Here is a 27,817-nt window from a genome sequence, read left to right on the forward strand (position 1 = left end):
TTATGCTGCTGGGCTCGGGCAAGGCCCAACTAGCCCTCAGAGGTTTGTCTGTTTTGGGAATCTTTCCTCTTCATGCCATAGTTGCACATTTGTGAGTGTGGGCCTGTGCAGCTGGCCTAGGCATAGCTTCCACACCATCCTGGGCTTCACTGTAGAGGGAAGGCCTGGAGCAGCACAGAGACTCCCTCTGCAGCTTTCTTAGTTACAGGTGGTCTCTACTTCCCTCATGAGGAAGAACCATAAAGCAGCAGAGAACTCTGTTCACATCCTTTACCATTTGTTTTGTATGAAGTCACTGAACTGTCAAATAAAATGAATAATTTTTTCTGTATATAATAGAATGTGGGTTTCAATATTCTGAACAAACCTTTTTGTTATTTTTTGTATATTTGTTAGTTAAAATACTATATCCAGGCATTGTTATGTGCAGACTTACTTTGGCAAACATTTCCTGACCATCAGGGTCAAGATTCTGCAACTCAAATGGGGCAAGACAGGGCAAAGCTTTTTGTGGTGTCTGAGGGTGCATGGACTTAACTTAAAAACATGGCAGAAGGCTCAGATGACAGAAAGCTCAGTGTTCTGGAAGTATGGAGTTAAGTAGTGGTCATTTTGCATCTTAAAACTCAGTTTCCCTTCAACAACCTCAAATCCCATCTGTCAAATAGCCCCTAATGGTAAACAGCATTGAATCCGAGATTTGAATTTCTTTATTTATGATTTCTCTTAAAAATTGACGACTCATTGATTCATAGAAACAGTTCCTGATTGGAAGGTTTTGAAGTTTGTTGAACTGGGAAGATGCAGGATGTTACATGTAGACTTTAGGATCTGACTGCTTGTGTTTGGATCCCAGGCTGGCATTTCCTAACTGGTGATTGTAAGAATTAAATGAATTCCTGGGTTTTGAAGTTTATAATGGTGCCTGCAGGTAAGTGTTTGAAAGTGAAACTGAAAGTCATTCAGTTGTGTCTGACTCTTATATAGTCCGTGGAATTCTCTAGGCCAGAATACTGGAGTGGGTAGCCTTTCTCTTCTCTAGGGTATCTTCCCAACCCAGGGATCGACCCGAGGTCTCCCACACTGCAGGCAGATTCTTTACCAGCTGAGCCACAAGGGAAGCCCAAGAAGACCGGAGTGGGTAGCCTATCCCTTCTCCAGGAGATCTTCCCAATCCAGGAATTGAACTGGGGTCTCCTCCACTGCAGGTGGATTTTTTACCAACTGAGCTCTCAGGGAAGCCCTCATGTAAGTGTTTACTATTACTCTATTTCCAAACACAAGCCTCCTCTTTTGTGAAGGGCACAGTATTGTCTAGACAGCTCAGTTGTCTGCTGCTTAATGTAGAATTTTTGAAAGTAACTTGTTTCTTACCTAGAATGGTGGTAACCCTGCCTATAACCATTGGAACCAGCTGGTGCATTATATGTAATCTTTTTAATCTATTTATTTTTGGCTGTGCTGGGTCTTTGTTGCTGCATGGGCTTTTTTCTAGATGTGGAGAGCAGGGGCTTCTCACTGCAGTGGCTTCATCTTTCGTGGAGTACGGGCTCTTTGGCATGCGGGCTTTAGTAGTTGTGGCACCTGGGCTCAGCAGTTGCGGCTCCCGGGCTCTAGAACACAGGCTCAATAGGTGTGTTGCATGGCTCAGTTGCCCCAAGGCACGTGGGATCTTCCTGGATCAGGGATCGAACCTACCTTGGCAGGAGGATTCTTTACCACTGAGCCTCCAGGGAAGCCATCTGTAATCTTAATAGCAAAATAGAAACCTTTCACAGAATCATTACATTTTAATGCAGGCTTTCTCCACTTTGACCTCTTCACTTTTCAGGCATATGACCAAAGGTTAAACAAGTAGGTGATGGTCCCTTGGCTTGTAGTTAGAGTCTGACTTTGATTACTAGTCTTTATACTCTCAGCTCTAAGAAGTCTCCAGCAAAACATAATGTTCAAAGATAAATGCTACAGATGAGGACTCTGTAACCCTAATCTTAAAAGATCTGGTCTGTGATCTTGGAAGCTGTCTTACTAAACCCTTTCATGATACTTGTTTTTGAGTTGTGATCTTCAGCATGATTTTGGTTTTGCCTTTTAGAGCTTTGAAAAAATTCTGTCAGCTGTCACAAATATGATTTCTGTCTTCTGGCTCTTTCAAGCACTAAGGATCTGTCATTTCTAAATTTCATAATATAATGGGGCTTTCAGTTCTCGCCGTTAAACTGAAGTTGGACTTTATATGCACACAATGCAAAAATGAGAAGCTGTAATTTGTTATCAAATAATGAAATGTCAAATGACCAGTTCCTGGAAGCTTTTAGGAGTTGTGCTATATAACATATGACTGTGAAACAAGGAGCCCAAGTGCCTAGGAGCAGTGATGCTTACACCCAGCCATGCAGTCCCTCGCACCCAGGACCTTCTAGAACCTAGATTTCTGGGCCTATTTAGACCTTTGGAAATAGGATGTCTAGCAGATGCAATTGTTGTTAAAAAAAATTATACAATGATTCCCAAATGACACATTAAAACAATCTTGAAAGTCTGGAGTTATATTTCAAATATTAGAATCAAAGCAGTTAGGCACTGGTAAGAAATTTAATGTAACATCCAGTTCAATTGTAAATTTTGTAGATGAAGAAAATAAGATTGTGAGTGGCTTAGCAGTTTTAGGATCATAGAGGTTTAGAGGAGGAAGAAAGCTCATAGATGATCTGATACACCATTAACATTTTAAAGATGAAGAAACTGAGAACCAGAAGGGCTGTGTGGCTGGCCTAGTTCACGGTCAGAGCAGCGAGTTGAGGTCTTTCAAAGCTCCAATCACAGAGATAATAGAGCTCTAAAGGGATGTATGCAAGGTCGTTTCAAGGTTGTGGACACCAGTAGTAGAGACAGAAATGATAGGAATTGGAAGGTAAGGCCCAAGGCCTGTTATACCCATCAAGCTGACCTGTAACTTGTCTTGCACTGTTTCACATTTACAGAAAAAATTGATTCAAGATGTCATTTGAGAGTGTATCTGTCTTGATCTTTGTTGTTGGGGGTTAATATGTTGGAGGGAAAAAAAAATTTTTGGTTGAGAACTGGGGGAGCTACATCCATCACTAGTTGTACCACAGGATCATAGCTAAGTCATTTGACCTCTTCCAGTTCAGTTTTCCTATCTCAGAAATTGTAGGCTAATATCTTCCCTAAATACTCTACAGAATCATTATGAATGTAAAATTTAAAAAATATGCAGGAAAACACATTTAAAACATACTGTATATTGGACATTTTAATCTTGTTATATGGGAAACCATTTAAATAGAAATGAGTTTTATGATATAGAGGGATGTACGTAAACTTATCATCCAGTGTTAACATTGTTTCCAGTTAAAAACACTAAAATATATATGCTTTCACTGTATATTTGTTTTTAATATTACTTAATTAATATAAATGCCTGGTCTTTACCTAGTATGACAGGCAATGGGTTTTATTGTATAAACATATTTAGTGGCAAAAGCTGTAGGTGAAAAAGAAGGAAAACAAATAGTTTCTCTTTTCCCAAGGATACCAGATCATAGGGGACATTTATGTGATGCTAGAGCTAAAACTTTACTTATTTCTTTCTTTTCTGGCCCTCATATTAGAAGATTAATGTAATAAACATTTTAAAAGTGCTTATTATGTAAAAGGCGCTGTTTTACACTTAACAAATAGGATTTTATTAATCCTCCTACATCAGTCAGGGTTCAACCAGAAGACAGAAATCACACAGTAATTTGAGCAGTGAAAGTAAAATATAAAGCATTAATGAGCATAACAAGGGACTAAAGTAATGAGCAACTGACTAGTATGAAGTAAGTGAAGTAAAAGTCATTCAGTCGTGTCCAACTCTTTGCAGCCCCATGGACTGTATAGTCCATGGAATTCTCCAGGCCAGAATACTGGAGTGGGTAGCCTTTCCCTTCTCCAGGGGATCTTCCCAACCCAGGGATCGAACCCAACTCTCCTGCATTGCAGGTGGACTCTTTACCAGCTGAGCCACAAGGGAGGCCTAGTATGAAGTAAAGAGAACTCTAAAAAATATAGGATTAGCAAATGCAGGAGCTGCCACTGTACCCAGGCTAAGAGAGCTCCCAAGGTAGAAATAAACCTGAAAGTGGGTCTCCCCACCCAAGAGCCAGACCTCTGGTGTGGCCATGGCACGCTGAGTGGCAGACGAGATACCAGCGTGCTCCACTGGTGGGACCTGCTCAGAATTCATCCTCTGAGGCTACTGCTGTTGCTAGCTGCTACACACTGCAGGGTGTTAGAAAACAGAATTCATTCTCTTCAAAAGCCGGCTACTGGAAAGACCACAGGCAGGAAGCCTGATGAATGAGACAAGCTGGAAGTGGGAGGAAAACCCCTTCCTTTTCCAGCAACTCTCTGTTGCCCTCTAATGATGGTGCTTAGCATCAGGCCCACTGGCAAAGGATAAGTATTTAAAGGGCCATCTCCATTGGTGCAGAGCAGGCAACAGAGGTTGAATTTGAAGCTTTGAGGAAATAAATTGATAATTGGAACACCTTTCAATAGTTCTGTGAAAAAGGAACTACTGTTACTTTAGTACCCATTTTACAGATGTAGAAACTGAGACAGAAAGGTAAAACAGCTTGCCCAAGGAGGGTCACATGGTCATTGAGTAAAGCCAAGATCTGAATCCTTGTATTTTTGGCTCTGGAATTTTACTCTAAATTACTCCCCTTTTTTTGGGCTCCAAAATCACTGCAGATGCTGATTGCAGCCATGAAATTAAAAGACGCTTACTCCTTGGAAGGAAAGTTATGACCAACCTAGATAGCATATTAAAAAGCAGAGACATTACTTTGCCAACCAAGGTCCGTCTAGTCAAGGCTATGGTTTTTCCCATGGTCATGTATGGATGTGAGAGTTGGACCGTGAAGAAAGCTGATCGCCGAAGAATTGATGCTTTTGAACTGTGGTGCTGGAGAAGACTCTTGAGAGTTCCTTGGACTGCAAGGAGATCCAACCAGTCCATTGTGGAGGAGATCAATCCTGGGTGTTCACTGGAAGGACTGATGCTAAAGCTGAAACTGCAATACTTTGGCCACCTCATGCAAAGAGTTGACTCACTGGAAAAGACTCTGATGCTGGGAGGGATTGGGGGCAGGAGGAGACGGGGACGACAGAGAATAAGATGGCTGGATGGCATCACCGACTCGATGGACATGAGTTTGGGTGAACTCTGGGAGTTGGTGATGGACAGGGAGGCCTGGCGTGCTGTGATTCATGGGGTCGCGGAGAGTTGGACACGACTGAGCGACTGAACTGAACTGAACTGAACTGACTCCCCTATGAAGCCTCTGTGTTACTTTCCCTCCTGTAATTCATATTCAGCATTATCTCATGGTTTCACTATACTCCGATTTGATGACATAATGTCATTATATAAACTTTAACACAGAGTTGCGGCTCTTCTCCTGCTGGTTTTCCATGTTCCTTCAATTTTTTTCTAAAATTCTATATATCCAAACCAAACCTCATCTTCCCTTTTAACATTTCCTGTTGTGTATGAGGGCTCCCCTGGTGGCTCAGACGTTAAAGAATCTGCTTGCAGTACAGAAGATGCATGTTCGATCACTAGGTCGGGAAGATCCCCTGGAGATGGAAATGGCAACCCCCTCCAGCATCCTTGCCTAGAGAATTCCATGGATAAGAGGAGCGTGGTGGGCTACAGTGCATGGTGTTGCAAAGAGTTGGACATGACTGAGCAATTAAAACTTCAGTTTAGTTGTGTTTGAGGGAGAAAATGTGAAGGAGCAGTCTGTGGTCTCTATATCTATACATTTCTATTGTCTGTTTTCTGCTTTCTGTCTCACTATCCTGGTGCAGACCCATCCAACCTATTACTTGACTGAACATGGCCAGCCTACCGGTATGTCTATCACCAATCAGAGGTCCAGTTCACCTTGAGCAGCATCGCCATATTAGCTTTCATGAAGAGCAGCTTTGGTCATATCACACCCTCCTTTGTCACCTCCAGTGGTTCCTCAGGCTCTACCCTAATAAAGCACATTCCCTCAGTGCAGCCTGCGAAGCCCTCTGTGCTCTAATCCTGACCAAACAACTCTTCAGGCCTGAACCTTCTGTCTTCTAGTAGCACTGGTTCTCATAGCTGAAGGGACTATTAAGTGTTCCTCTAACTTGGTGTCCTGCCTTCATCCTTTGTTTCCGGTATATATTTTGCTGGAAGCTTTTCTGCTCAGTGGCATGAGTCCAATCCCACCTCATCTCAGAATCATCTCGGAAGCTGCTCCTTCCACAAAGCCTTTCCTATTTTCAAATAATCTTTTTCTCCTTTTAAGCTCCAGAGTACTATATTCTTCTCATATCATAGCTTTTTAGGATAGCAATATTGTTCTTGATCTCTACCCTACTGTTAGGTAACAAGTTCCTTGACGGCAAGGGCAAATTTTACTAACTTTTCTTTCTTCTGTGTATCTATGTATCTATCTATCTACGCATCATTTACCTATCATTCATCCAGCTCTCTATGTATCTCTGTATCTATCTAACTGATTGGTTGTATTTCTTTTGTTAAAAGAATTATTTCTTTCTTTATTTTTTGTTGTGCTGGGTCTTTGTTGTTGCACGGGCTTTATCTAGTTGTAGTGAGCAGAGGCTACTGTTCGTTGTGATGCTTTTTCTTCTCATTGCGGTGGCTTCTATTGTTGTGGAGCACAGGCTCTAGGCAAGAGGGCTTCAGTAGTTGTGGCACAGGGGCTCAGTAATTGTGGCCCCCAGGCTCTAGAGCACAGGCTCAGTAGTTGTGGCTCATGGGCTTCAGTTGCCCTGTGGCATGGAATCTTCTAGGACCAGGGATTGAACTCATGTTTCCTGCACTGGCAGGTGGATTCTTTACCATTGAGCCTCTAGGGAAGCCTTGATTGTATTTCTTGAGACCAAGAAATACAGTCTGGTTAGCTTCATGAGACTCAGTTAGACTCGGCATCAGATTTACTTTGGGAGGATGTAGAAAGGAGACACAAGTGTGTCCAGCAGCAGCATCACAGAAGCTGCAGTCATTCAGATGCACTTGCTGTTTCCTAGTCATTGATGAGATGTTTCTATCTCAAGATTAATAGTAAATGAATGGAGAGCAAGGTGTATCAGGGAAATCTCTCGTTCTGGGGTTCACCTGCTTAGCCCCTATTTAGCTCCAAAAGGATCAAGGACATTCTGTATCATGGTATCCTGAACATAGCAAGAGATTTAAGAACTTTAACATTTAATTTTATGTCATTTTGGATTCAATTTTTGGTTTTGCTCTGCATTTGTGAGTCATTTGTCCTGCTTATCAGCAGAATGCTAGTCTTCTGAGCCTCTGCTGCCTGTGCTTCTGTCTATATATTCCCTTACTTACCTGTTTTTAATTCCTAACATCATTTGCTGCTGCTGCTGCTGCTGCTGCTAAGTCACTTCAGTCTTGTCCAACTCTGTGCGACCACATAGACGGCAACCGACCAGGCTCCGCCGTCCCTGGGATTCTCCAGCAAGAACACTGGAGTGGGTTGCCATTTCTTTCTCCAATGTGTGAAAGTGAAAAGTGAAAGTGAAGTCGCTCAGTCGTGTCCGACTAGTAGCGACCCCATGGACTGCAGCCCACCAGGCTCCTCTGTCCATGCTATTTTCTAGGCAAGAGTATTGGAGTGACTTGCCATTGCCTTCTCTGTAACATCATTTAGGAACCTTCAAATAGATCTTCAAAACTTTCCTACTGACCTGGGATCATTTTCAATGCTAACAACCTGCTTGATCCTTGAAGGCTTGTCTTAGCCTCCTCTTCAGTTCTAGGTCCTTATTGTTTGTTGTAATTAGCCTGAGTCACCTGAGTGGCCAAAACAGTTATTTATGAATAGAATACCTGCATCTAGGAAGAAATAATAGAACTCAATACTGAAGATTGGATTCCTGACTTACTCAGCGGAAGTTTCTGGTGGAAGTCATATATATAAGAAAAAATAGTTTTAAAATCACATTTTTCATAGTAACAAACTCTAGGGAGAAGGCAGTGGCACCCCACTCTAGTACTCTTGCCTGGAAAATCCCATGGAAGGAGGAGCCTGGTAGGCTGTAGTCCATGAGGCCGCTAACAGTCGGACACGACTGAGCAACTTCACTTTCACTTTTGACTTTCAAGCACTGGAGAGGAAATGGCAACCCACTCCAGTGTTCTTGCCTGGAGAATCCCAGGGACTGGGGAGCCTGGTGGGAGGCCGTCTTCGGGGTCGGACAGAGTCAGGCACGACTGAAGCGACTTAGCAGCAGCAGCAGCAGCAGCAGAGATACATTATTCTCCAGAATAATATATTGTTAGATAATTTTCATAAAACTTTGTAAAATGTGCACTTTTAGTGTCCATTGGGTTTCCCATGTGACTTTTCAAAGATTTCAGTTTGCACTAAAGTTTTACTAAACACTCAACAGCTGTTAGTTGAATATTGTGTATGACACACAGTATTTTTGTTCTCAATTATTAGAAATCTCACCGTTTGCTAGAAAACTAAGTTTGAAGAGTAGGCAAATATCTCTTTATGATAGCTTATGGTGAACTGAGTTGGATTCGTGATCTCCAAAGAGGAGAATTTAGCTTCAGGACAAGAGAAAAGGCTTGATCACTCAGACATTTTGTGTAGCAAGAGTTTTATTAAAGTATAGCAAGGACAAAGAAAGTTTCTGACATAGACATCAGAAGGGGACAGAGAGTGCCCCAGTCTTAATCAGTCTTTCAGTTGGTTGCTTAAAAGATGCTTACTCCTTGGAAGGAAAGTTATGACCAACCTTGATAATATATTAAAAAGGAGAGACATTACTTTGCCAACAAAGCTCCGTCTAGTCAAGGCTATGGTTTTTCCCGTGGTCATGTATGGATGTGAGAGTTGGACTGTGAAGAAAGCTGATCGCCGAAGAATTGATGCTTTTGAACTGTGGTGTTGGAGAAGACTCTTGAGAGTCCCTTGTACCGCAAGGAGATCCAACCAGTCCATTCTAAGGGAGATTGATCCTGGGTGTTCATTGGAAGGACTGATGCTAAAGCTGAAACTCCAATACTTTGGCCACCTCATGCAAAGAGTTGACTCACTGGAAAAGACTCTGATGCTGGGAAAGGTTGGGGGTGGGAGGAGAAGGGGACGACCGAGGATGAGATGGCTGGATGGCATCACCGACTCTGTGGACATGAGTTTGAGTGAACTCCGGGAGTTGGTGATGGACAGGGAGGCCTGGCGTGCTGTGATTCATGGGGTCGCAGAGAGTCAGACACGACTGAGCGACTGAACTGAACTGAACCAGACCCATTCCCACAACATAACAAGATAACAAGATTAGTTAGAAGGTTTCTGTGAAGGAGAAACATGTCCTCATGTTTCAAGATAAATTATTGTTATATAATCATTAGTACAGAGCTTGAGCAAAAACATACCCTTAAGCAAAATGAGTTGTTTTGTTGTGTAATCATTAGCTCTGGATTTAAAGAAAGTTGGACTTCCCTGGTGGCTCAGATGGTAAAGGGTCTGCCTACAATGCTGGAGACCCAGGTTTAATTCCTAGGTCAGGAAGATCTCCTGGAGAAGGAAATGGCAACCCACTCCGAAGGAAATGGCAACCTACTCCAGTATTCTTGCCTGTAAAATCCCATGGATGGAGGATCCTGGTAGGTCAAAGAGTGGGACAGGACTGAGCGATTTCACTCTACTCACTAAAGAAAGTTGTTGTTGGTGGTTTAGTCGCTAAGTCGTATCTGACTCTTGTGACCCTATGGACTGCAGCCCTCCAGGCTCCTCTGTCCATGGGATTCTCCAGGCAAGAATACTGGAGTGGGTTGCCATTTCCTTCTTCAGGGGATCTTAAAGACAGTTAGTCTTATAATAAAAAGGTTGTTGCGGTAACAACTCAGAGCTTAAGGAGAAAGACATCTTATGTGACTAAGATGAAAGAAAGTAGAAAAAAAAAAAGTGTCCCTTTCTCCTCCTTGAGGGCCCTGGACTCCTTATCAACCTACCTCTCTTATGTACATGGTCTTAACCAGGTGATTAGCCTTCTCCTTGAGGACATTTGCCTTTTTCAAGCAGTCCTGTTTCACAGAGAGCACTGTTTCTCAGCCTCAATGTGTGTACAGACCACTTCCCACACACATTAAAAATGTAGCTTTCTGGGGTCTCATCCCCAACTGTTTTGGATTCAGTTCTGGAATTGGGCCCAGGCAGCTGCACTTTTACATCATCCAGTGCAATTCTACGCATGTAGTGTGAGGACAGCACTTTAAGAATACTAAAGTTGCCTCTAGAGACGGTGGTCAAGTATTTTAATAGTTTTTGAGGTGCTTTCTGGGTTGAATTCCAAAACATCACTTCAGTTCATTTCAGTTCAGTTCAGTCGCTCAGTTGTGTCCGACTCTCTGCGACCCCATGAATCACAGCACGCCAGGCCTCCCTGTCCATCACCAACTCCCGGAGTTCAGTCAAACTCATGTCCATCGAGTCAGTGATGCCATCCAGCCATCTCATTCTCTGTCGTCCCCGTCTCCTCCCACCCCCAATCCCTCCCAGCATCAGAGTCTTTTCCAGTGAGTCAACTCGTCGCATGAGGTGGCCAAAGTATTGGAGTTTCAGCTTTAGCATCAGTCCTTCCAATGAACACCCAGGATTGATCTCCTTTAGAATGGACTGGTTGGATCTCCTTGCAGTCCAAGGGACTCTCAAGAGTCTTCTCCAGCACCACAGTTGAAAAGCATCAATTCTTCGGCGATCAGCTTTCTTCACAGTCCAACTCTCACATCCATACATGACCACCGGGAAAAACCATAGCCTTCACTAGACGGACCTTTGTTGGCAAAGTAACGTCTCTGCTTTTTAATATGCTGTCTAGGTTGGTCATAACTTTCCTTCCAAGGAGTAAGCGTCTTTTAATTTCCTGGCTGCAATCAGCATCTGCAGTGATTTTGGAGCCCCAAAAAATAAAGTCTGACACTGTTTCCACTGTTTCCCCATCTATTTCCCATGAAGTGATGGGACCAGATGCCATGATCTTCGTTTTCTGAATGTTGAGCTTCAAGCCAAACTTTTCACTCTCCTCTTTCACTTAGGAGTTGTTATTTTCAGAAAAGTCTTCTCAAAATGTAATTCACATGGCATAAGCTTCATCTAATCTTAGTGGACAAGCCTATATTTTAGCACATTTGCTGAGTTGTGCAACTGTTATGATGATTGTTATCTCTTTGCCTTTGCTTGGGTTGATCTAATAGTCTGTCATGCCAGTTGATGACAATGTATACAATACATATTGTTTGGAAGTCAGCTAAGTGCTTTGGGAAGATCATAAAGTCAAAAGACCCAAGTTTGAGCTTGTTTCTATCACCCAGTTGCCCTAAGCTCTAGGGCAAGGGACATGGCCTTTCTGAGCCTTAATCACCTCCTTTATAAAAATGGGGATAATGTTACTTAATCTCTCTTCCATGTGGCTCTTTTGAAAATTAAATATGAAAAGGTATTTGGAGTGTAATTTGTAAGTAAAATATTTAATTAATGAGTACCTGCCTTTGGTTGCTTAATTACTGATCCAGGAAGTGAAGAGACATTAATGAGTAAGACGAACAATCTTCCTGAAGAGATAGTAAGGAAAAGGAGTATAATCCTATGCTGGAATATAACAAAAAAAAATTTGACTTGAATGGGGAGTGAGGAGTCTGCAAGGAAGGCAGGAAAGTTTTACCCAGGGAGGTAATGTTTGAGATGAAAGCTGACAGATGAATTAGCATTAGCTGAGCAAGGGAATGATGGTACTAGCATTCTGGGTGGAAGAAATGGGGCCCGAGGTGGCAGAAGGTACACTGTGCATTTGAAGGATGTGAACAAATGCTGTGGCAGCTGGAGGGAGAAGGTGGTGCCAGGGAGCAGGCCCCAGACCCCACGGTGCTCTGCAGTGCATGTAAAGGCTCAGGACCTGATCCTTGAAGGATGTTAAGTGCAGTTGTGTTTGTGATGTAACCAGATTTGCATTTCTAGCACCTGCTCTGGTAGGATTAATGGGGAGTGGAGGGAGGGCAGAGGATGCCAGAAGGCCAATTTGGAAGCTATTGCAACAGTTTAGATGAGAGACATGGGCTAAAGTCTAGGTCTGTGGCAGACCTAGAGAGATGCTGGTGTATTAGAAATAAATTTAGGGTATGAGATAGATTGGATATGGCTGCAGATTATATTTGGAAGGGGCTTCCCTTGTGGCTCAGATGGTAGAGAATCTGCCTTCTATGCGGGAGACCTGGGTTTGATCCCTGGGTTGGGAAGATCCCCTGGAGAAGGAAATGGCAGCCCACTCTAGTATTCTTGTCTGGAGAATTCCATGGGTAGAGGAGCCTGAAGGGCTATAGTCCATGGGGTCGCAATGAATTGGACATGACTGAGTGACTAACACTAAATAACTAACTATATTTGGGAGATATGTAGAGGGTGGTGCCTGGATGACACTTAGATTTCTGAATTGCATAATCAAATAGTGGTGGTTCGTTTAGTAAGATGTGAAACATTACAAGGACAGAGTGTTTGAAGGTGAATGGGACTCTGTTGAATGTATGTAAAGCACTCAGCACTGTGTCTGATGGTCAATGAATGGTACCCGCAGTGAGGATTGTGATGATGTTAAGATGCCTTCAAGGCATCTTAGTGAATATCTTGAGCAGTAAAGAGCTATACAAATGTTGGTTATTACTATTATTTTGGTCATAAAACATGGTAAACACTATATTAATTCATGTTTTAATTTCTTTAACTTATACTTCAAAATTAGTTATAATTTTGATTATAAGTTGATCAAAGCCCCAAAGATATAAAGGCTGGGTTTTACTGTATTAAATAGGAGCCCATGTTTCATAATCTTCCAAGTTTATTGATTGAAACTGAAAGCTTCAACTAGATCATTCCTCAGAGCTCCTCTAGGGAGTGTTACATTAGAAAGATAACAGCAGGCTTGTAAATTAGTACAGTTTACCAGCCCACAAGCATTTGTCACTTCTCCCCTCCTCATGAGAGAACAGAAGGGAAATAAGCAGTCTTTCCTCGGTGCCTCCTGCCTCATGATTTGTTTGGCATAAATTGCTACCTGCCTTGTGGCTGGGAAGTTAGCTAATTTAAAGGCTGAATGAGAAAGCTCTGAAAACAGCCAGAGTGTTCTATTGAAGTAGATAGCCAGTCAATAGGGAAAAAGGAGAATAAGCTGATTAATGATGAAATCAGGAACACCCTTTAAAAAGAATCCTTATGCTTTGCCAAGCTGATTTAAGTGGATCTCGTATCACTAGTAACCTGGTGCCCATCCAGAGTTTCTGATTTCAACTTTAGACAGTTCTCAGTATCTCATTATTAAATCAGGACTAACATTTTTTCAGTGGAACAATACTCAGATAATTGTGACTCAATTTTTTTTTCTATTGTAAATTTAGTTGTCTCTACCTGTGAAGTAAAATTATAATTAGATGAATACTTGCTTATTTACAGGTGTATTTCAACTCAAGAGAAAATCTAAATGTTTTCAGCTAACAAACTCAGATTGCGAAGGGCACCTGGAGTTAGTGGTTCTTTGGTGTCTGATTTAGGTTAGCATTTTGATTGCTTCATTAATTAGGTGGCAATGCCATGTTGAGTTACATAAGCTTTGCTATTCTCATCAGTGAAACAGAAATGATAATAATGTTTCCTCTCTCAAAGGAAAATTTCCAAAATTAAATGAAGCAAATATCTACAAAATGCTCTGAACAGTGCCTGACACTTCAAATGTCTTACTCCATTTGGGCTGCTGTAACAAAATACCACAGACTGTCATATAAACAACAGGAATTTGTGTCTATAGTTCTGGAGGCTGGGGAAGTCCAAGATCAGAGCACTGGCATGTTTAGTGTGTGATCAGGACCAACTTTCTGACTCATAGATGACCTTCTTCTTGTGTCCTCACATGGTGGGTGGTGTGAGGAAGCTCTGGGGTCTCTTAAATAAGGACACCAATCCCATGCATGAGGGCTTTACCTTTAGGACCTAATCAGCTCCCAAAGGCCCCACCTCCAAATCCTCTCACATTGTGGACTAGGTTTCAAGTCTGTTTCAGGAAGCATTCATTCACAGAGGGCTATGCTTAAGAGTCACTACCTAGATTAATGTGGTGAGAGAGAATGTCAATATATTTCTCCACCAGTGGGTAAGCACAGGGAATAGTCTGAGCCATACAAAAAGTTCTTCTTCACTTAAGAGATCTCCTATTGGCTCAACATTTGTCTTCTAAACATCTAATGTCTAGAATGTGAATCCTGCAGGCAGAGGCTCCCTATCTCTTTCTAACCCCAGCATCTGACCCCATGTGCCATGTAGGGTCAACCGATGTGCCTTGTGTAAATAAATAATAGTACAGTGATTTGTAGGCTTTTCATGGGGCTTCCCTGGTGGCTCAGAGGTTAAAGCATCTGCCTGCAATGTGGGAGACCCAGGTTCAATCCCTGGGTCAGGAAGATCCCCTGGAGAAGGAAATGGCAACCCACTCCAGTATTCTTGCCTGGAGAATCCCATGGAGGGAGGAGCCTGGTAGGCTATAGTCCACGGGGTCGCAAAGATTCAGACACGACTGAGCTACTTCACTTCCACTGGTTCTCAAGTCTCTGTGGAAGGGAGAAGGCAGGGTCTTCTAAAAGGAAAGGAATCAATCTGAGGTTGTTAATAACATTCCCATTGTCATTTGAGAAGGTGGTGGATATTCAGAAGCAATGGGACAGGATCTGTGGCAAAAGAGAAAACTAATTCTTATAAAACAATATCTTATAACACAAACACAGTCCCAACAAGTGAGGTCTTAAAAAAAACAACTCCATTTTGGTGGATATTTCCTTGTTTTAGAACCAGAATCACATGACATAGGCATCAGTTCAGTTCAGTTCAGTTCAGTCACTCAGTCGTGTCCGACTCTTTGCGACCCCATGAATCACAGCACGCCAGGCCTCCCTGTCCATCACCAACCCCCGGAGTTCACTCAAACTCATATCCATTGAGTCAGTGATGCCATCCAGCCATCTCATTCTCTGTCATCCCCTTCTCCTCCCACCCCCAATCCCTCCCAGCATCAGAGTCTTTTCCAGTGAGTCAACTCTTCGCATGAGGTAGCCAAAGTATTGGAGTTTCAGCTTTAGCATCAGTCCTTCCAATGAACACCCAGGACTGATCTCCTTTAGAATGGACTGGTTGGATCTCCTTGCAGTCCAAGGGACTCTCAAGAGTCATAGAACACCATGAAACAGTCCAAAGGGTTGCAAAGCATCAGACACAACTGAGCAATTAAGCACACACGCACACACCATAAGACAAAAATTCCAACACTGCATAATTTTGATATCTTTGTTAAGTGGTATCATCCATTAGTGCATGACTGCTGAGTCCACTATTGACCAGTCTGAAATGAACTACAAAACTTACATATATTATTTAAAAATTAAAATATTGATTCCACAGGGTTATTGAAAAATCCAAGTCATGCTGATTTAATATTGCAAGATGAAGTTAATTTTAGAAGGCATTCTGTATAATTTGAGTAGCTTCAGTTCAGTTCAGTTCAGTCGCCATTAATAGATATGCTTTGGTGTCTAGGATAAACCCTTTGCTTTGGAGGAGCATGTTTATTTTCCGCAGATGGTGTCAACTTGTGCCATTTTGTAGACAGTACGTCATACATAGAGTGTCTTTCTTTCTTCTTTTCTCTTTTCTGTCTCTGAGGACAAACATCTTCATTTGTTGAGGGTCTGCAGTAATTAGAGCTATCCTTAGGAAACTGGTGGTGGGCCTGATTCTCCCCATTATATTCCCTCTCCATTTCCTGCCCGTGGGGTTTGTAAGGGAACTTGTAAGGGAACTTGTAAGGGTCTCCTGTGGGTAGAAGCTTGTGTTTTATTTGAGGAGAAGAGAGTTAGTGAAACAGGACTAGGAAAGCTGGGCATGATATGTCTCCTTGGTGTGACCTGTGTTTCTTTCATTGTTTGTAACCATGAGCTTCACTAATACCAGTGGAGTAGTTAACACATGTTCCAACAAAAGCGAAAGCAGTCTCATCAATGCCTTTGTGTGTTGACGAACAGGAAGTATGAGGGACGGCGTTTTATCATGTAGCCAAGAATTAGCAATGATTATTTCTTCTGAAAGCATCTGCTTAATGACAACTCTTTCAAACTCCATCAGAAAGGAGTTAGAGAAAAATCTGTAGTTATAAATCTTGCACTGAAGGGTTCCATAGAGATGCTTACTATTTCTGAATCACCAGCTCTGAGCTGTGTTCAAACTTTAGGGTGCTTATCACAGACGCTGACAGTTGGACTGTGTGCCAAGCTGCTGCATGCGGCTGGGAAAGGCATTTATAAACAAAGAAGCCCAGCGAAGGGCGGGGTGGGGCTGAAATCCAGGTGTGACCCAAGGGTAGTTTAGTGAGGCAAGAACCATAAACTTGACATTTTGCATCCTTCTGCCCTTGAAACAACTATTTATAAGTCAATGATGAATATAATCATAATCTTATTAGTAATTCCTAGTGTTTGTTATTGTATAAAAATAATAAGGATATTTTCATAAGCATTATTTCATATAATTATTACAATTACTCTATTGAGGTAATTATCATTCTCGTCTCACAGGTGACAAAATCAAGATTCAGCGAGTTTGAGACATTTGTCTATAGTAGAATTGGGACTTAAATCCAGGAGTTATTTTTTCCACATATTTTGCACATACAATTCCAGCATTAGCCCCATTAAAATATAGGATTTGAGGGAAATGCATAGTACTTTGAAAGTTTTTGAATTTTGATGATTGAAGAAATGTTAAATTTTGGTTGTAGTTAGGGTGAGAAGTATGGGAACGAAAGCATGGAAAACCTGCTCCTTTTCTGGTAATTATTCCCAGGTCGGGAAGATCCGCTGGAGAAGGGACAGGCTACCCACTCCAGTATTCTTGGGCTTTCCTGGTGGCTCAGCTGGTAAAGAATCCGCCTGCAATGTGGGAGACCTGAGTTTGATCCCTGGGTTGGCAAGATTCCCTGGAGAAGGGAAAGGCTACCCACTACAGTATTCCGGCCTGGAGAATTCCATGGACTATTCCATGGGGTTGCAAAGAGCAGGACTCGACTGAGCAACTTTCACATACTCATAAAATATAGGGGTATGTAACTTTAAAATATACCTGTATATGAATGTAGTCATATGTGTATGTATTTATAGTATACCCAGTATTAATATTTATTTTAAATGTTCTGTTACAGGGTCAAGCTGAGGGACTAGCATGAATGTAAGTTACTTGTTACTCTTAGCTGGAGTTATAGTCTTTCTCAATACTTTCTCAATAACACTTGCTTCTGGCTTCAATTCATTTCAGTTTGAACTTCTGAACCCTTTCACTGGAAGTTTCCATTTATTTTGTCATGGGATCTTGGGGAATGAATACCTGTAGCTTGCTGGTAATGGTTTGATCTTTGACTCTTTGACCTTGGATCAATAACGGAGAGGCTACAGTAGATGTTCTTAACTGTGCAAACAAACCTTAGGTAGAGCAACTTTGGTTTTAACTGGGATCTAAAAAAGAAATCAGACTCGATTTATAATTACAGATAAATCCTCTGAAGAATGCATTGTGTACAGCATTAAACAATCATTATAAACCTTAAAGATAACAGATGAAATGGGGCATTATGAATACCTCATTTATGGGTCTTTGCTATTTTATCAGGCTCTGTGTTGATGACTTTCTGAGTTAATCCCTATAGAGTTTATCTCCTTTTCTGTAGAGCCTATTACTCTTATGTCAGAGTCTGCCAGCCACAGTTTTGTATTTCCTTCCTAAGTGTAGGAACTGCCCTGCCTATGCATATTGTCCTGGTCTTGGATTTCAGGTTTTTGCTGTGAGTAGCCTTGGGTCTAATGGCCTCTGGCACCCTGCCCCTTCTCTCAGATGTGAAGCTATTGTGTGCAGAGTAGGCTGATCACTCATTCAATCAGAGACCTTGAAATGTCTCCTTCATTTTATAAAGATTGGAGAGGAACAGACTAATGGGCACGGGTGCTGTGGGGGAAGGAAGGACTCTGAACACTGTACCCACAGGGTTTGAGGAAGATCCTTCCATCTCTACCTGACTCTCTTGGTCCCAGAGAACTGGTGGGCTATATGCCACTTTCACCAACATAATACAGCTAATAACATTTATTTCTGTTTTGGTGCTGAATTAGATGCTTAGCTTCAAAGCGTCATGCAGCAGGTTTGGAGATCCTGCTGAAGACTCTGGCACCATTTCAGTCTAGTGCAGGCAGCTTCAATAAGACATGAGCCAGGGGACTGATTTAAAGGCACATTTCCTTGTATCAAGGTTGACTGAAAGAAAGTAGCCACCAGGAGGTTCTGACAGCCCAGGAATGGGTGACCCTGCCTTGGCAGCTCTGGCCTTTGGAACCCAGCCAGGGCAGGCATTGGAGATGAGTCTCACCACAGCTGCAGATGCCATGGCTCAGGATGCACAATCCAAAGCTTGACAGCTGCCAAACTAGCCCCCCGAGTGCCTGAATGTGTTGGCTCTTCTGAAGGAGATGACAGGAAGGAACCAGAGGGACTGCCATGGCTCCTTTCCAAATACAGCATTAAAGGGAAGCCAGGGGAACATTACAATTTCCTCTGTATTCTAAGAAGCACAGGAATCATATAATAATCTTAACCCGATGTATTGCTATCATACCTAGAGGAGGATGTGAGCTAAATCCTGGACGTTTTTGTGACCCTTTTCAGTGTTTAGAGCGTTCATTGATTCAGTCAGTTGACAATCTTTTGTTAAATGCTCACTCCATGGTAAGCAGCGAGAATACAGAGGTTGAATAAAAGTATAGTGACTTGCTTTCAGGTGGTGTTTCTCTGACTTTATGAACACAGCCTACTTAGGAGGGGCTGGAGATTCTGTGGCTCACCAATTCCAGCCTCTTCCTCCTTCCAGTGGCAGAAAATTTCAGAGGGTGATGATGATGAATTGACTTTAGGATCACTAAAATACACAGACTAATATTTGAATCATAATATCTAGTCTAGTAATGTAGAAACTACCTTATTTTGTGTGTCAGCTTCTCAAGGCTGCCATAGCAAAGTACTACATACTGAATGGCTTAAACAGCAGAAGTTTATTGTCTCATCGTTTTAGCGGCTCAGTTCAGTTCAGTGATTCAGTTCAGTCGCTCAGTCGTGTCCGACTCTCCGCGACCCCATGAATCACAGCACGCCAGGCCTCCCTGTCCATCACCAACTCCCGGAGTTCAGTCAAACTCATGTCCATCGAGTTGGTGATGCCATCTCATTCTCTGTTGTCCCCTTCTCCTCCTGCCCCCAGTCCCTCCCAGCATCAGAGTCTTTTCCAGTGAGTCAACTCTTTGCATGAGGTGGCCAAAGTATTGGAGCTTCAGCTTCAGCATCAGTCCTTCCAATGAACACCCAGGATCGATCTCCTTTAGAGTGGACTGGTTGGATCTCCTTGCAGTCCAAGGGACTCTCAAGAGTCTTCTCTAGCACCACAGTTCAAAAGCATCAATTCTTCGGCGATCAGCTTTCTTCATAGTCCAACTGTCACATCCATACATGACCACGGGAAAAACCATAGCCTTGACTAGACAGACTTTTGTTGGCAAAGTAATGTCTCTGCTTTTTAATATGCTATCTAGGTTGGTCATAACTTTCCTTCCAAGGAGTAAGCATCTTTTAATGTCATGGCTGCAATCAGTAGCCGCAGTGATTTTGGAGCCCAAAAAAATAAAGTCTGACACTGTTTCCACTGTTTCCCCATCTATTTCCCATGAAGTGATGGGACCAGATGCCATGATCTTTGTTTTCTGAATGTTGAGCTTCAAGCCAACCTTTTCACTCTCTTCTTTCACTTTCATCAAGAAGCTTTTGAGTTCCTCTTCACTTTCTGCCATAAGGGTGGTGTCATCTGCATATCTGAGGTTATTGATATTTCTCCCGGCAATCTTGATTCCAGCTTGTGCTTCTTCCAGCCCTGCGTTCCTCATGATGTACTCTGCATAGAAGTTAAATAAGCAGGGTGACAATATACAGCCTTGACGTACTTGTCTGTCTCTTCACATTGTTTTCCTTCTGTGTGTATTCTGTGTCCAAATTTCCCCCTAAGGACACCAGTCATATTAGATTAGGGCCCAGCCTAATGACTTTATCTTAAAATTACATCTGTAAAGACCCTGTTTCCAAATAAAGTCACATTCAGCTCTATGGGGGTAGAGGGATTTCCCAGGCAAGAATACTGGAGTGGGTTGCCATGCCCTCCTCTAGGGGATCTTCCCGACCCAGGGACTGAACCCGGGTCTGTTGTGTCTCCTGCGTTGACAGGTGGGATCTTTACCACTGGCCCCACCTGGGAAGCCCATGGATTTGGAGGGTACACAATTAAACCTAAAACTCTTCACATCTTGCCTGTTCTCAGTTACTTCTGTTTCTTATCTTACTTGTTGTTCAGTCACTCAGTTGTGTCCGACTCTTAGCGATTCCATGGATGGCAGCACAGCAGGTTTCCCTGTCCATCACCAAGTCCCAGAGTTTGCTCAAACTCATGTCCATTGGGTCGGTGATGCCATCTTATATTACTAGACTGAAGATGTGCGTTGCTTCTCCCTCTTAGGTTCTCTTCCTCTCCAGATAACTACTGATTTTAATATTGACAAAACTTGTATATTAATTATTACCATTCTCATTTCTAAGGATGACTCAGAGACATCCAGTAGCATCTCAAAGGCTACACAATAAATAGCAGGCTTGGAATTCAGTCTTTGGCTTTTCTACCTTTACAGACAAGCTTTGGAATCTTGTCTGCTCTGCTGGAAGATGGTTAAAGGAAATAGAGGAATCCATCCCTAGATACCACCTCAGGATGGTAAATAAAACCTCACTTTCCCTTTTTGCTGCTCACGTGACTGGATTTTCAAAGGTTGTAGGGTATATGGGTCAGCAGGGTAGGACTGGCCATCTCTTTGGTGTTTTACACTTTCAGCTGTGACCCAGGCAAACACGCTGCAAGGCAGCACGTCAAGAACTCCAGTTCCACACTGTTCTGTTTCCCCGCAGGTGACTGTCCATCTTAGTCCACCGCCTACCCATCTGCTGCTCTCCCCTGGCTACAAGCCATTGGTTCAGTTGAGATGACATGATTACTCACTCTAAGGGGAATTTCCTCGACGTGTTATTTTCCCTGTGTTCTACAGTCAGCTTAGTTCATATGGCCCGTGTGTCCTCTGTCCCACACGGAAGCAGCTGCATACTCAGCACCTCCTGTCTCTTTCCAGGAACATTGGGACACACAGAACACTGTAGAAGGTGGTGTGTGTACACGCATGCCACAACGGGCAGTGAGAGCAAGAGAGGAAGGAGGAGGGAGATGCTTCACAGTTTACGAAACGCTTGCCAGACAAAGACGACCTTTTCCTAGTTTCTCCTCTAGCTCTGGGCTGTGAATGTCTCCCAGGAGGGACCAATTTTGAGTGAGGCAAAAAAAAAAAATCTGCATTTCTGGGCAGATGTTTGTCTAGGTGGGAGGTGGGATAAATAAGAGAACAGTTCTACAGAACTCCCACTAGTCTGTGTGATTCTGCTTCATCATCATCAATTTATATTTATTGAGTGATCGATCATGGGGCACATGGCACTGTATGCTGTTCCGAAGGGTAATATTTTATTTCCTGCCATGGGATCCTGGAGAGTTGCTACATTTCACAGCTAAATGGTGGATATTTTTGAACAGTTGGTTAAAGGGACTCATTTATATATTCATTTATAAAATTACCTCACAGTCTTGGGAATCAAGAAAAACCTTTTATGAGTATGTATCATTTTTATCTGATTGTCACAGAGAGGAAATAAAATGTATATATTACAGTAAAAGCTAGCTTCTCCTTTTTTTTTTCTGCTAAGAGTATAGAAAAAAATACAGCTCATTAGCTCCATATTACTTTTTGCCCAGGTGTTCTAAAATGGTTTAGGTAAGACCTGATACATATTTGGAATCATTGCTGGAAGTGTGTTTATTGCAGGTGATAGCATCTCTTCTCTTTCAACAGTAGGGAAAACTGAGACATGAAGCATTTTAATGATGTCCATAAACTCACATATGGAACATGGATCTCATCACATAGACACTCCAAGTCAGGGCAAGTTGAATAAAATATAAAATTCCCTTTGTTGTGGCCCATGAGTTGCTTGTTACTCTCTAGTTTTATCTCCCTGTAAATCCTCCCCTCTTCCATTCTTACTCCAGCCCTCCTGTCCCCCACCCACTCAGCCACTCACGCGCTCGTACACACAGGCACTTGCCAAGCTGGACTATTCACTACCTTCTGGTGTAGTCATATATTATCCTGCCACCAAAGCTTTGCTTTAATTGTTTTCTCATCTGTAACTCCATATGCTATTATCCAAGCTCTTGGTTAAATCTTGGGCCTCTTTCAGTTCAGTTCAGTTGCTGTGTCATGTCCAACTCTTTGCGACCCCATGGACTGTGGCACACCTGGCTTCCCTGTCCATCACCAACTCTTGTAGCTTGCTCAAACTCATGTCTATTGAGTCGATGATACCATCCAACCATCTCATCCTCTGTCATCCCCTTCTGCCTTCAATCTTTCCCAGCATCAGGGTCTTTACTAAGGAGTCAGTTCTTTGCATCAGGTGGCCAAAGTATTGCAGTTTCAGCTTCAGTATTAGTCCTTCCAATGAATATTCAGGACTGAGTGGTTTGATCACCTTGCAGTCCAAGGGACTCTCAAGAGTTTTCTCCAACACAACAGTTCAAAAGCATCAATTCTTCAGTGCTCAGCTTTCTTTATGGTCCAAGTCTCACATCCATGCATGAGTACTGGAAAAACCATAGCCTTGACTAGACAGACCTTTGTCAGCAAAGTAATATCTCTACTTTTTAATATGCTGTATAGGTTGGTCATAACTTATTCCAAGGAGCAAGTGTCTTTTAATTTCATGGCTGCAGTCACCATCTGCAGTGATTTTGGAGCCCACCAAATTAAAGTCTGTCACTGTTTCCATGGTTTCCTCATCTGTTTGCCATGAAGTGATGGGGCCAGATGCCATGATCTTAGTTTTTTGAATGTTGAGTTTTAAGCCAACTTTTTCACTCTTCTCTTTCACTCTGGGCATCTTTAGGGAACCACTCAAATCCCACAGGTTCTCAAGGCCTGTTTCATACCCCTTTCTTCCATTATTAGTAAGTTCTCTCTTTTTTTTTTTTCCTCTTCCACCATTATACAGCTTTTAGATAATCTATTATAACTGTTTCCCCTCCCCCCATTTCTCATACCCTAGCTACTTGGGATTTGCTTATCAGTTGCTGACTATCTCATGTCATTGGCTGAGTGCTCTCTTAGACTTCAAGGCATTGGTGTGATCAATCAATAAACCAATCAATCAATCAATCAATGAATTAAGACAATTAAGACAGTTAGTTGTCCACTCTGAAGTAAAAAAACAAAGATCAAAGAGCATTACAATGAGCCTTAAGGAATTGTCTGATACTGTTTTTGCTGAGTAGTTAATCAATTGTTTTGTATGAAGTATTTTTTGAAACTCTTCAGATATTATCTGATGCTCAGAAATCTTGATCCTGTTGAGATTTTCAGTATGTTGATCAATAAAAATAATGTTTTTTTTTTCCTTAAGGAAAATATTTCAACACCTTCGCTTTATCCAAGTTATTCTTGCCCTTAATGGCTAGTTGCCAAGAGGAGGTAGAACTCTAGAATCTTTTGAGTTTAGAACTTTTGTGAGGGGTAAGAGAGAAAGAGCGTGAATCTCTTGTCATTGGTCTTCATTCAAATTGGTTTATAAAACTCTTTATCAAACAAAACTGTAAATAACTGCAAAAGGGTCCAGTCCCAGGTTATAGAAGCACAGATGGAAAAGAAAGAAGGCAGTTATTTTCCCATGATGATCCTCTGTTTGGTCACCTTAGGGTTTTTTTTGTCTGTTTTGTCCTTTAGGGTTAAATCTGACTGGATTTATCATTTAATATTGAATAAACCATGCATACATTAATAAATTATAAATAGAAATTAATGATAGATTAATTCAAGTCCATAAACATCACTGACCACCTACTTTGTGCAGTCCTGGGTGTTCATTGGAAGGACTGATGCTAAAGCTGAAACTCCAATACTTTGGCCACCTCATGCGACGAGTTGACTCACTGGAAAAGACTCTTATGCTGGGAGGAATTGGGGGTAGGAGGAGAAGGGGACGACAGAGAATGAGATGGCTGGATGGCATCACTGACTCAATGGACATGGGTCTGAGTGAACTCCGGGAGTTGGTGATGGACAGGGAGGCCTGGCGTGCTCTGCTTCATGGGGTCGCGGAGAGTCGGACACGACTGAGCGACTGAACTGAACTGAACTGAGTATGAGGCACCAGAAATACACAGGGAAGGGGGTGGAGGCAGGCTTTGCCCTCACTGAGCTTGTAGACTAGTGTGCGTGAGAGCAGTTCAACAGGGAGCAGCAGAGGCATATGATCAGGGCATTACTGGGGAAGAATAGGGTACTGCAGGGACACTCAGACATGGGGACTCAGAAGAAGGGTTATCTATACACGTGGAACTGAAGGTTATATAGGAGTTCATTGGTCAGAATGAGAAGAGATAAAAGCAAAGGGAAGGGCATGAACGAAGTTCTGGGATGAAAGAGTCCATGGAGAGTATGAAGGTCCACATGGCTGCCAGACAGAAGCCAGGGAACACAGTCTAGTGCTGCCCAGATGTGAGACTCATTTCTGTGGGATCCCACCTCCTGACTGTATGGATGTGAGAGTGGGACCATAAAGAAGGCAGAGCACCAAAGAACTGAGGCTTTCAAACTGTGTGGTGCTGGAGAAGACTCTTGAGAGTCCCCACCGTGGACAGCAAGGAGATCAGACCAGTCAGTCCTAAAGGAAATCAACCCCGAATACTCATTGGAAGGACTGATGCTGAAGCTGAAGCTCCACCTGATGCAAAGAGCCAGCTCATTGGAAAAGACTCTGATGCTGGAAGAGATTAAAGGCAGAAGGAGAAGAGGGTGGCAGAGGATGAGATGGTTGAATGGTATCACTGATTCAATGGACATGAACTTGGGTGAACACTGGAGATGGTGAGGGACAGGGAGGCCTCGTGTGCTGCCGTCCATGGGGTGGGAAACAGTTGAATACAACTTGGCAACTGAACAGCAACAACCTCTTGACTGGGAGAGAGAGAAGCAGAGTCTGGAGTGGTCCTAGAATAAGGACCAGTTACTTTCATGTGTCTTACATGTGTTTCTTATGATCTGACTCTGAACTTCAAGCAGACAGATACTCACACAGGCTAAAGAGGTGCTCTGATTGCTTCTCTTTAAAAGGAACATATGGTGCTGGAATATGGTGTCCTCCCAGGAGAGATCTCCACCCACATTTGTGCCTGGGCTTCTGTTTAAAGAAGTAAAACAGGGCTTGGGGAGCAGGGAGAGAAATAACATTTATTTTCTTATACTCTACAAGGGACGTTTACGCAGAGGCAGTTCCTGGCAAGTCTTTGAGATAATGTAAAACATGTGCTGTGGAGAGAGCTGCAGAGATGATCTTTGATGTCTCTGAAGAACTGCTCGGCATGGACTGAGCTGCCTGGGACTGTGGTTTAGAACACAGAATTGTATTCGAAATGGAAATTTTCACGTTTGATGCCCCGAAGCAGCTTCTTTCCACCATTACAGTATTTGTCAAACATGCAGATATAAGGTGGGTACAAATAGCAGTGCTTAGGTGCTGAAGTTGAGCAGCTGTGTTTGTCATCCTTTCTAAGCCTGAGGTGTGCTAGAGTGTGACGTGGTACTTTGTGTGTCACGCATATGCCAAAATACTATCGGGTTGAGGTTGAATTTTGAATATGTCACTAAAGACTGCAGGTCAAAATACAGTTGAAGGAAAATTCCAGATTTATTTTCTTCCACATGAAGGACAATTTATTTAGGTCTTTGGATTTATCCCTAGTACTGAGCTGGGAAGGAGTGTAGTCCTACTTAAGAGTAGCGTAAGAAATGCAGTGTCAGTAACACAGTTGTCGTGATGTCTCACTTCTTTCAAGGTATTTTTTCAAGGTAAAATAGACATTTATTTTCTAGCTCCCCGTAGCTCTTCCTAATCAGTGGATTTTGGAGACACACAAGTTTGTGTTTAAACCTAATTCCCCTGGGAGGAATGTAAAACAAGTTCTTAAATTCTTTGTCTTTCCTTCCCCACGGCCTCCTGCCTCATGACTGCTTTTTCTTTCAAAATGGAGATAATATCAATGTTATAGGATGTCTGTGATGACACAATGAGTATGTATTTTTATGTAAAGCATGTGGCAGAGGGCCTGCTCAGAAAAGTTGTTTAATTGATACTTATGTGTCTTCTTCCCATCATCCTTTCCTTTGCTCCAAAGATCCAAGCTTTAGAGCAAAATAGCTCAGCCTCATCAATATTATCTAATTGAAGTGAAGTGAAATGAAGTCCCTCAGTCATTTCTGACTCTTTGCAACCCTGTGGACTGTAGCCTGCCAGGCTCCTCTGTCCATGGGATTCTCCAGGCAAGAATACTGGAGTGGGTTGCCATTTCCTTCTCCAGGGGATCTTCCCGACCCAGGGATCGAACCCGGTTCTCCTGCATTGAAGGCAGATGCTTTGCCCTCTGAGCCACCAGGGAAGCCCCATTATCTACTTACTCTGTATTATTTATTATTTTGTTAAGAATAGATAGAGCCTTGCTTTGTATACTCATTAAGAAAGAAAGTGTAAGTCACTCAGTCATGTCCGACTCTGTGACCTCATGGACTGTAGTCTGCTAGGATTCTCCATCTATGGGATTCTCCAGGCAAGAATACTGGAGTGTGTTGCCATTTCTTTCTCCAGGAGATCTTCCCAACCCAGGGATCGAACCTGTGTCTCTCACATTGCAGGCAGAGTCTTTACTATCTGAGTCACCAGGGAAGTGAAGTTTCTTTAAAAAAAAAAAAAGAAAAGAAAAAAAAACTGTGTCAAGAAAATTCTAGGAAATGAGTTAAATACACTTAGAAAGCATACTTTTTTTAAATGGTGAAGTAAGTGACACTGACATTAATCAGAGTTGCCCTGTTGTGCAGAGATAGTTCCAAAGTGAGTTGATTAAGTATCACATATTCTCTAATTTATGGTTCAAATTCAGAATGACTTGGCCATGGTGTTTGCTTTAATGGTCACCTTTCCCAGCATTATATATATATATATATATATATTTTTTTTTTTTTTTTAACCAACAAACACATTTAAACTGAAAACACAGTTGAACTAGGGAATCCCAAGGGAAGAAAACAAACAGGCTACACAAAGAAAGAGAATATGGAACAAGGACATTTGCTGCTTTTTTTTTTTTGTATGAAATTGAACGTAAATACTCCCATCTTGATAAACTGCAAAATAGCATTCCTTTTCTCTGATTTCTTCTCTTTTTTATCCCTCTGTCTTTTCACTGTTTTATATTTGTGTGCATTAGTTGAAAGCCAGGTATGCAGCAGAAAAACAAGAAGAAGGCAAACAAAAGCATATCAGTTTTCACTGTTTGTTAACATGAAAGAGTATATATCGGTGGGCCTATACTTAAATATGAATTAAGATGTAAATTGACATGGAAAAGTATATGGGAAAATATCATCTAAAACTCAATGCCACATTATCAAGTAGTTTTAGATAAATGT

At 42.3% G+C, this 27,817-nt stretch overlaps 1 protein-coding gene across 3 annotated transcripts in view; it reads left to right on the plus strand.

The window, feature by feature from the left end:
* NXPH1 (neurexophilin 1) overlaps nt 1–27,817 on the plus strand; it is a 373,820-nt gene that overhangs the window by 74,091 nt on the left and 271,912 nt on the right. The window contains exons 1-2 of one of the 3 annotated variants that reach the window (XM_088833485.1): nt 16,993–17,222; nt 17,323–17,348. The exons of 1 other annotated variant lie outside the window; for it this stretch is intronic. In XM_088833485.1, the coding sequence (XP_088689611.1) occupies nt 17,343–17,348 (6 nt within the window). In that variant the 5' untranslated portion in view covers nt 16,993–17,222; nt 17,323–17,342. Of the gene's footprint in view, nt 1–16,992; nt 17,223–17,322; nt 17,349–27,817 lie in introns of those variants that run through there. One more of the 3 variants, XM_055420496.2, reaches the window with a different exon arrangement.

This window comes from Moschus berezovskii, chromosome 3 (genome assembly GCF_049115385.1).
Source record: "Moschus berezovskii isolate FMDL1 chromosome 3, NW_MosBer_1.0, whole genome shotgun sequence".
In the NCBI taxonomy this organism is placed as follows: Eukaryota; Metazoa; Chordata; class Mammalia; order Artiodactyla; family Moschidae; genus Moschus; species Moschus berezovskii.